The 10,990-nt window shown below is 33.0% G+C and overlaps 1 protein-coding gene across 1 annotated transcript in view; it reads left to right on the top strand.

Moving 5' to 3' along the window:
• Positions 1 to 8,181, top strand: part of LOC106478702 (peroxisome assembly protein 12-like) — a 17,859-nt gene extending 9,678 nt beyond the window's left edge. The window contains exons 3-7 of the mRNA XM_013939265.2: positions 525 to 745; positions 2,510 to 2,694; positions 2,855 to 3,029; positions 5,465 to 5,544; positions 7,267 to 8,181. Of these exons, the coding sequence (XP_013794719.1) occupies positions 525 to 745; positions 2,510 to 2,694; positions 2,855 to 3,029; positions 5,465 to 5,544; positions 7,267 to 7,390 (785 nt within the window). The 3' untranslated portion in view covers positions 7,391 to 8,181. The remainder of the gene's footprint in view (positions 1 to 524; positions 746 to 2,509; positions 2,695 to 2,854; positions 3,030 to 5,464; positions 5,545 to 7,266) is intronic.
• The last annotated feature ends 2,809 nt before the right edge of the window (positions 8,182 to 10,990 follow it).

Here is a 10,990-nt window from a genome sequence, read left to right as displayed (position 1 = left end):
ATACACCGAAAAATACAGTATATTAAGTCAAGTATGGAATCAAGAATGGCTGTTAAATGAGAAATCCTGATGTGTATATTAATAGGACTATATGAGACCCCAAGGCAAAATAACTGTATTATTGTAATTTTAAAAGTTGTTTTTCAATTTTCAACAAACTTGAGTTGCTATTTACATTGGTTTTGTAGAATCCTTGTTTTATACGTGGTTTGATTTCATGTATATTTTGTTTAAACAATTATGAAATTTTCCTTAAAGATGTACAGGTCTCACAGTATATGGAATATCAAGTTTTTTGCAGGTAAGATTATGTACTACTCAAATTGAATTGTCAAGAATTATGTGAAAAATAAATGATATTCCACTTGGACTTTTAAAAAGAATGGGCACCAAATTCCAAGAAACTGACAGGATTTCATTCTTTAATATAGATCAGCAGGTTTTTTTTGATAAAATTTTTATCCATGGAAAATATAATTTTATTTTAATTAGTTACTGTTTTCTTTTTACAAATCCTGGCACAGGGGCATCCTTTGCTGAACATTTCTATGGGCTACAGCGAGTGCCAAAGAAACCTGATGTTTCAGCACAGATTCAAAAGCAGAAGGCATCATCACTCTCAAAGAAACAGATTAGAATGTCCTTGTTTTGCTTGGCCATTGCACCCTATGTTAAGACAAAATTAGATAAACTGTTTGAAACATTACATGAAAAATGGATAAGTGCAAGGTCACAAAAACAGGATGTAAGTATAATGACATACTTGTTCTTTAAAGCTAGATTCATCAGTACTATTGGTTATAATGTTGAATATTAGTATTTATTATCATCATTACCTCTATATGTATGAAGATTATTTTGCATTATTAACTTAAATTTCCCAAGCTGTAAAGCCTCGTATTTTTGGAAAAACAGCTGAATATATTGCTTGAGAGGATCCCTGGTTTACAATTAAAGTGTTGCAGTCATTTTTTTTAGTGTTATGGTATCATGTACTCATTGTCAGTTTTGATTCAGAATTAATTTAATTAATGTATGTTAATGCTGTCACTCATGACTGAAAGGTAAGTTACTTTTTATTCATTGATGTTGTTAATATAATTTTTTTAGCACCAGGGATAGGGATATCTGCAGTTTACAGTAACAAGATGTAAGTTTTTTTCAAGTTATTTCAACTAAAAGATGCAAGTTTAATGATATAATCTATTAGCTGTAATGTTTTTAAACAATTTTTGATATGATTATCATTAATTTTACATTTATAAAAATTGTTTTTTACTGTGAGCTTAGTATATGAATTTAAGGCTAACCCTAAACTCCTGTTTTAATAAGGCTCAGCAAATTATGGCAAATGGGCAAACAAGTACAAAGTTTGTAAGTAGAAAATCATTGTTTTTTATATTTATTTATTTTCTGTTCAAACTGAAGACAGGTCACTTTGTAAAGGCCAGTTTTATACAATTGGATTTGGTAACATGAATTCACATGTGCAGTGTCATTGCAAATTCTGTAAGGTTAGTTAGACATGGCTGAAAGATCAATGAAATAAAAAAATAAATATATATAGATGTAAAATGTTATGAGATTTAAGCTATTTAGACTAAAAATTTGTGGTTTCTTGTTATAATCTGTAATCATTCTAGAACAAAAAAGTGTACTTTATGTCTATTTCCTAAGTTTTTATCTTAGTTATGAGATTGGTCAAATCGACCAAACTCATACTGAGATAAAAAAGTGAAAATAAAAGATGAACTATAAAGGTTTTTCAAAATCAATGTTTGATAATTATCTGGAGATTATTAAGAAGTTATAAAGATTTTGCATGTGAAATTTGACAATTTTCTGATGCATAAAAATATTTTTAATCTTAAAATAAAAATTACTTTGCATGTTGGATAGTGAACATTCAAAAAAGAAAAAAATTAATGAACAAATCATTATATAAAAAATCTTAAACTTTAATATAATAGTCTGATATTTTGTGTACTAAAGACTTGTAATGTTTACTGATAATTTGAAAAATTTTGTGAAGATAAGCTTCCTGTATTAAAAGTTATAGTTTGAAAACTATACAAGCAAAAAAATGGTTATGAGGTCGGTCCCTGTGACTGAGCCCGTAGTGAGAGAGTTAACTTAAAAAAAAATCTTGAATTGGTATGAAAGATGGTTTTCCCAGGTAACTAGTATAATTTAGTTTTGTAAGGAATACTTCTAAAATATTGAGGGAGCAATCAGCAGGAGATTTTGAAAGTCCAGGCTTAGAATGATCTAAATATGTTTTGTATTTACATAACTTCTGACTGGGTTATAGGAACTTTTAGTTCTTAGTTCTCACTAATGGGAACCTGATATGTAATTGGTAGTAGGTAGATAATCATTCAAACTTCAACAGTTATCTTACAATAAGCTAGTTACTGTTGAAAATGAAAATTGTTGTGCTTTAGTTTACCCATTATATCAGTTTGCTCCACTAAACATTTGAAAAATATATATCTTGTTTTTTTTTCAGGTACGAGAGAAAATGGAGTTTCTATACCTTTATGTTTACCCTTTTTTCCACTTTATATTTGAGTGTTTGCTATTCCATCATGTCATAATGTATGCGATTGGAAGGAGTTCGTATCACTCCCCATTGGTGCAGCTCTCTGGAACAGAACTATGGACTTTAACAAATGAAAACCGAAACGTAAAGAGGTGACATCAGTTTATTATTAAAAGTAGTAAATACAATCTTAACATAATTTTTTATTTAAAAAATTGTTTAGATTGAGACAAACTGATAAAGCATTAATGTATTTTGTAAATATTTGTTAGCTAACCTGCTAGAAACCATAATTTTTATATATTTTTTCAGTTGGGAAGAAATCCCTCGCCACATTGTGTGGATAACCTCTGCAGGTTTAGCTAAAGCACTCTCTCTGGGTTTGTCAGTTGGAGCATTCTTCTTCCAGTTTCTTGAATGGTGGTACAATCAAGACAACACCCCACCAGGACTAGCTGCTCTTCCAACACCTCCACCTCCAAGAAAAGTGAGTGTGCTTCATACAGCTTCTTTTTTTTATGATAAAGTATGATGATTACAGTTGGAGTCATTTAACAATATCCCCCCCCCCTCCTTATGTAACTCTTGGTAATGTAAAATAATTAAATCTCTTTCTATGGACAGGTCAAAGGGCTCATGTCACAATGTTTTAGTTATTTTCAAAATTTAAACAACTTTATTATCATTGTATATCAATAAAATTGGTATCACAACATAGTTCTTATAATTGAAATTTTGACATTATATACAGTGCCTTGCAAAAGTATTCACCCCCCTAACTCAGTACTTGGTGAAAGCACCTTTGGCAGCAATTACTGCTGTGAGTCTTTTTGGATAGGTCTCTACCAGTTTTGCATAATGGGATGATGTAATTTTTGACCATTATTCCCAGTAAAATTTCTCCAATTCTGACAAGTTCATTGTGGATCGCTGATGGACTACAATCTTCAAGTCTCGCCATAAATTTTCTATTGGATTCAAGTAAGGACTTTGACTGGGCCATTCCAAGACATTCACTTTCTTCTTTTGAAACCACTCCAGTGTGGCTTTGGCCTTGTGCTTCGAGTCGTTTTCCTGCTGAAATGTGAATTTTCAACCTAATTTTAGATTCTTGGCTGACTCAAGCAGGTGTTCCTCTGGGATTTGCCTGTACTTTGCACCATCCATCTTTCCCTTAATCCTGACAAGCTTCCCAGTCCCTGCTGATGAGAAGCATCCCCATAACATGATGCTGCCATCACTATGCTTGACAGTTGGGATGGTGTTGAGTGGGGGATGTGCTGTGTTGGGCTTGTGCCAGACATAATGCTTTGAACTTAGACTACAAAAACTCAATTTTGTCTCATCTGACCACAAAACCTTCTGCCACATGTCTGCAGTATGATTTACATGCTTTGTTGCAAACTCCATACGAGATTTAAGATGATTCTTTTTCAGTAATGGCTTCTTTCTTGCCACTCACCCATATGGTCAGCTTTGTGTAGGGACTGGGATATTGTCAATGTATGAACACTGACTCCCATCTCAAACATGTAACTTTGCAAATCTTTCAAAGTCAGTGTTAGCTTCACAGTGGCATCTCTAACCAGTCTTCTGTTTGCCTGACTGTTTAGTTTGGAAGGGCGGCCTGATCTGGGTAGTAAGAAGCACATTCCACTTCTTAATGATGGACTTCACCATACTCAAAAGGAATAATCAGTGACTTTGAAGTTTTATTGTAACCTTCTTCTGATCTGTACTTCTCTACCACTTTATCCCTGACTTGTTTGGGAAGCTCCTTGGTCTTCATGGTTAGTTTGTGAATTGTGCATTGTGGCTTGAACAGATACATTTACTCTGAAGTCAAGTTAAACCACTTTGATTACACACACACACACAGAGACCATTACACTAAATTTGTGACCTTTCAAACTAATCTTTTGCACCGGGGCCGATTTAAGGTTGCTGTAGCAAAGAGGTTGAATACTTATGCAATTGAGCTTATTCTAATTTTCTTTGAAAATCTAACTTATTTACATAATATCTGCATTTTTTTAGCTTTCTCAGTTTGGAGTAGATTGTGTAGATTCTAAATATAAACTCCCATTTGAAAGTTTCATGATTGCAAGCTCACACAACAACAAAATGTGTAAACTTTGCAGGGATTGAATACTTTTACAAGGCACTATATATGTGTTAATTTCTTAATTTGTAAGAAAATATGAAAAAAAAGATTATATGTTTTTTCTTTTATGTGTAATATAGCATGTCTTTTTGATTATTACTCCGTTTATATTTTATTACCTCTACCATACAATGTCTATAATAGTTAATAAATTAGAAACTCAAACTTCAGATATTTACAAGCTAGAATATGAAATAAGAACCTTCCATCTTTTTGATTTGCTGAGAGATAAATATATTTTGGAAACCTGCCAGAGTAGCCCCTCCCACTACTTCATTCTTTTAAAACCTCATGCCTCCTTTCTGAAGTACATATCTATAACCAGTAGAAAGAGCACATTCCGAGCTACTTAAATCTGACAGTCTTTGGTAATTGGTTTGAAGGAGAAACTTGTAATTTGACTAGAAATGTTGAAGTCTGTTTACTAAGTCATTGCTCTGAACAGAAATAAAGTTTTTTAAACTCGTATGTAGCTTAGTTAGAAAGCCAGGTAAATTATAGTGATTTTGTGTGTACCAGTATAATAATTTGATGTGGTCAGTGTAATCCAATGAGACATTAGTGAAAGGGGTAATATAATTATACAGTGTATCTAGTTCTAGTGCATTTTCCTTACTCCATAATGAAAAAATGAACACAACTTTTATAAGTATTAAATACAAAATTAAACTTAATTTTTCAACAATGTATTAGAAAGTCTTGAAATAGCTTGAAGAATTTTTGTTGTGTAACAAATGCACAACTTTTTTCTTTTTTAGCTTCAAATAGAAATCTCAAATGACCTTTGCCCCCTGTGCCAAAAAAAAAGAACTAATGACACGGCACTATCCACAAGTGGGTGAGTACTAATTTAGTGTCAGAACAATTGTGAAGATGTAGGATCCCATAAAATATTGCATAACTAAAAATTAACCTACTGGTAAAAATAGCTAGTCTCTGTTTAAAAGCTCTTAAATTGTATGTATTATCTTGATGTTATTAGTACCTTACTGTATAATCTCACTGAAGGTATAGTTCTGTACATTAATACTGGCATACAGAAAATAAAACAATTGTTAAGTGTGTTTCAGGTACAATTATTTATCTCCACACAGTTACAACTATCCTTGATTTGACAGCCCTTTAGTGCACATCTATTAGAAATATATTTTCAGTGTAGGAAAATATTTACATTCATTATGGTAGTTCTTATTTTCAAACTCCCTTGTGTTTATTGGGTCACCCTGGGGATTTGTGATGAATAGTGGAAAACTAGTCTGGACCAATTTTTAGAGGTCATCCAATGAAATTTTCTCTTTTTTACCACATGCTCTTAAAGCTGATGCTGGAGGCAGTCTTTTCATCTAGCATCGTAACATCAGCTTAACTTTAAAAAAATATAGCTAATATTGATTGTTAATAGGCACAACAGGTGTGACTGAATAACCTTTTTTGTCTACTTTAATTACATGAACTTTTTTCTACTTTATTAGCGTAGTTAATCAAGTTTCAATTATCACAGTTGTTTTTAGATGAGTATTTAAAGATGTATTTAAAACATGTAATCAATGTAAGGGTCTGTTTTCAGAGCAATAATGTGGAACAAATCTACTTAACTTCAGTTATATTTGTTGAAATAAGTTGACTTGTTCCATCTTATTGCTCTGAACACAGACCCTTTTACTGATTATATGCTTTAAAACAGAATCTATTCTAATTAACACAATTCATAAAAATTTAATTGGTGTCATGCTTGATTGTGAATATTTTCATCTAGTCCTCAGTGTTCTAATAAAACATAAGTAAAAGATTAAAGAGGAAAGTGACAAAACATCTAGAGTCAATCATAATTTTATCATTATGTTTAACTTGATACATCATATGTTGAGATTCAAAAAAAAAATTTTTACATCAAATATTCTTATATAAAATCATATGAAACTTTATAAGATACACAGAGTTGCTATTCATACCTGTAATGTCTAATATTGATAGATGTGCTTAATTTTTCCATACATTATTATACATAATATTTTTGTGTGTGCCAGTTTTAATGTACAGAGCTATCCCTTAATATTTCTCAATAAGATTTTACATCCAGATGTTAAGTATATAAAGATAAGAACAGTGTTTGTGCTTTTGAAACTTGTGCATTTTACAATCAAGATTAGTTCCCCCTTTTCAAGAGACTTTCATAGATCTTTCTGTACAATTTTAGATGAAGTTCCTCACAAATTTTTAATCTTTTAAATTTTATACGAACTTGAAGGTAAAATTCTTAAAAGCATCACCATATCCTAATTTCGAAGTGATAACAAGAGCGAAGGCAACAGACAGTTGCATTATTTGACTGGTAAACTGACATTCAAAGTAAATACTGATAAGTTGTGAGACCTAAATCTACATTACGAATTGCTGTTTTACCATAAGCATGTAGGGATAATAATGAAGGCCAGTAACAAATTTCTTCCCCAGATGACATAGTTCTACATTGTGATGTTATAAAAGTATTCTAAGGGTCCATAAAAAAAAATTCTTGGCTTAAGTACTTTTAATTAACTTTCTTATTCTCACATTATAGGTTTGTATTCTGCTATCCCTGCATCTATGGGTATCTTACGTTAAGTAGCCGATGTCCAGTTACAGGCTATCCATCATCTGTAAACCAGTTGGTCAAGTTATATCCTCCAGGGGACATCATATAGAAATACCTGGTTTGCTACAGTTTATCTAAATAACTTTTATGCCCATTAGTGATAACAGTGACACAACACGATGAAGTAAGGGTTGGTGGCAGCAATCATTGGACAAATCAACAGCTTCGACAAAAATATTGAACAGTGAAACACTTGCATCGAGCACTTTATCATGGCAAACAGCATAAAAACTGATAGGCAAATACCTACTGTATTAAGTGTAATTGAAGGTAAAACATTGTCTACTACAAAGTTTGACAGCAAATAACAAGCCTAGTGATAAAAGCTATGGAGGTATGTTTTCCCCTAAGTCTCTCATAACTGACAAAAAGTTTTGTTTCCACAAATGCAACTAAGAGGAGTGAGAGTCTGTTGTGCAGCATATAGCAGTGTTTAAGAAATCCACAGAACACAGTATTGTTGTATAAATGGATGTAGCTACAAGAAAATCTCGACAACTTGATGCATCACCCATAATAAAAAAAAAGATAACATTAAACCAGGGAAGCAAATCTAATATATGTTGGAGTTGTGGAAAGAATAATCACAGTAAGAAAGAATACACGAAACATGTTTTCATAGCAAAAAAATCTGAAAAAAGTTCATTAAGAAGGGAGTGCATTATATGGAAGTAAATGACAAATGAGTGATAACACTGATACAGCTAATGAATTTGCAATAAATTTGCTTACACTTGAAAGGAGAAACAACTTCTGAATCAAACCAGAAATTCAAGAAAAAAACTATAAAAATGAAACTGAATAGTTAATAATAGGTAGGCAAACAATGATTTATAAGCATAAGGAAAAGTTTTATTGATGGTGGAACATACTACATGTTTTTACAGAACATTGGTCTGTCTTCTTTAGCTATCTTTTTTGTTGAAACATGTAGTATGTTCCACCATCAATATAACTTTTCCTTATGCTTATAAATCGTTGTTTGCCTACTTATTATTGTATCAACATAATATGCTTCCTTACTCAAGTAACTGAATACTTGCAATGCAATTTCTTTTATTTCAAAGACAGTGTGCCTAGATGAGCTAAGTAAAATTCCTTTGTAAGAAATCAATGCATTTGTAAAAACTGGCAATGGAGAAGCAGCCTTACTTAATGGAAAACTTAATGTACAGGTGAAGCTCAATGACCAAACTGAGTTACTGAAGTTGTGTATATCTACTAAAGCCAGATGTGTCTCTACATTCTGAGAAGAAACAGAAGTTGCAAATAATGTGATGACAAAAGAAAGACAATTTCTTGTTGAACAGGGAGTGCTTGGCTGAGAACATCAGAAAGAAAAGAAATGGTTATCACAAGTTGTTACTGCCAAGAATGGACTTGTCTCATACACTCTAGATGTTGTATCTTGGAGATGTTATCAGATGCTGACCAAATTCTTGATTGTGTTGATGAAAAGTAAGAATCTTTAACAGTAATACTAGCAACCTCCACAGGATATATGAATGATCAAACAGCATGCTCACAGACAGTAAACATGCCTTCCAATGTGAACGCTGAAACTGAAAGCAAGAGGAATGAACCTTTGTTACCAGTCTCCATGAACTAAGGTTACTTGCACATAATAGGACCGTCACACACACACACACACACACACTGTTGTTGTTGGAAGACAATATCCTGTTTAGATAACAAAATCACTCAACCATTCGAGTTTTTACTTTATTGCACAGTTCTGAAAAATAAAACAAAAAGTGTGAAATGTCAAATAATTTGATAAAGAGCACACCATTACAATGGGGCAGAATAATCCTTGGCTAGCTCAAAGCATGGGCAGTCCACCTCCTACCTTTAGTTGTGCTTACTGATTTGTTTATTATTGTTATTATGTGCTACTGCCATTTACTGATTGTACTTCCATAACTCCCCTAGAATTTACAGTTATAGTCAGTGTTCCTTTGTGAGGGAAATCTTTATGAAATTAGTGGAAATTTTTGTATATGTCTGTGTTTCTGTTTAATTCATGATAAATGTAATCAAGATGTAACAGAAGTAACTTTAAAAAATAAAGCTACATTTTACCATAAAACAAAAAACTAAATGATTAGAATGCACTGGTTCATGAGTTGGGTGCAGTCCCTGTTAATAATATTAAATTAATGATATTTTTAACGTTAATCCTAATATTATCACGTGGTGTTCAGTCAGCATAAGAGACTTAGGTTGATCCTAATTGATAAATCCAAATACTAAAGCTAATGGCAAAATAATCTTCATAATAAAAGAATATTATGTATATTACATATTTTAATCAACATCTTTAATGAAACCAGTATTAAAGAAAGAGTAGAATATAACTGGTTGTTTGCTTTGTACATTATCAATAATTTCCTGGACCTTGAAAATCATGTGACTATGACGTACAGAACTAACGAAGAGTGCAGGAAGAGTTTAGTATATAGTATTCCAGTCATTTCCCTTTCTTTACGCTCTAGTAGCTGAAGTATCACCTGCCCGTGGAATATTACAGGTAGGATTCGATTTTAGGATAAACATCTGTCTGCTGGCTGGTGATGTTGTAACTGAAACCCACAGCCAACTAATACTATGGAGAGATAAAGACCACAAGGTAGACCCTATAGACTGAACAAAGATAACGTGTTTATTTGGAAGTTTGAGTGCATTCTATTAGAGGTACAGAAAGAAAACTGAGAGGCTAAAGGCCACCCTGGTAGGACAAAATGTCTTGTCTGTTTGAGTAAGCTTGCTGTTTTCTTTTATTTGTCGTTAATAAAGAATGTTTTATTTTCGTGAATTTTTTCAATTCTTTTTATTATTCACACTTAAAGAAACTCAGGTTAAATTATCAACCACAGAACAATCCTCTTACCTAATGTCCAAATCTATTCAGTTCCTCCCACAAAGTACTTGTCACAGCACAGACTGTTGATTGAGCATGTATCTGCACCAAGGTATGTTCAACCACATAAAGATCCAACCATGAACTACTTGTCATCAAGACAGTTGATGCCTCTATCCATCTATCTAACAAGATGACAAAATGGGCCACTTACAGTGACACTGCCCATGATTTGCAGACAAGCAAAGACAAAAGGACTATCAGTTTCAACTGACAACTCAGATATGCCTGCTGGCTCATGATATCAATACTTTATCGAGAAACAAAGTAGGTAGGGGCAGCAATATTGGCTGTCAGATAGCAGATTCAGGAGGACCAGCAATAAATGGCATATGTCATGGCAACTGCTCCAGGAAACTAATGGGGATCAAGTGAGGTATGGCTACAGGCTTGGAGGCACCGTGGACAGCATGGCCCAAAGAGTTTAGTGGTCAGCCCAGCTCTGTCAGGGCTGGGAGAAGCTTGGTATGTGTCCATAAAGGTACAAGGGCGAGAGATTAAGTTCCTGGTAGACACATAAATGAAAACCTAGTGTATCTTATGATCTTTCAAGCCCTCAGGGATAGACCACCACTCCAGCCAGTTGACGACTTCGTTTTGGTGAATAGCAGTAGATTAGTTATTAGAGAAGAGACAAATCTTTGGCTTAGTCTAGAAGATGTCACCCATAGAAAAAGGTGGTCATCTGGGACCTTGGATCTGGAATAGGCATTGTTGGGATAGACGTGC

Source organism: Limulus polyphemus, unplaced genomic scaffold, assembly GCF_000517525.1.
Source record: "Limulus polyphemus unplaced genomic scaffold, Limulus_polyphemus-2.1.2 Scaffold242, whole genome shotgun sequence".
NCBI lineage: Eukaryota > Metazoa > Arthropoda > Merostomata > Xiphosura > Limulidae > Limulus > Limulus polyphemus.
The sequence above is the reverse complement of the archived record's forward strand: the minus strand, read 5'-3'. Positions and strand labels throughout refer to the sequence as shown.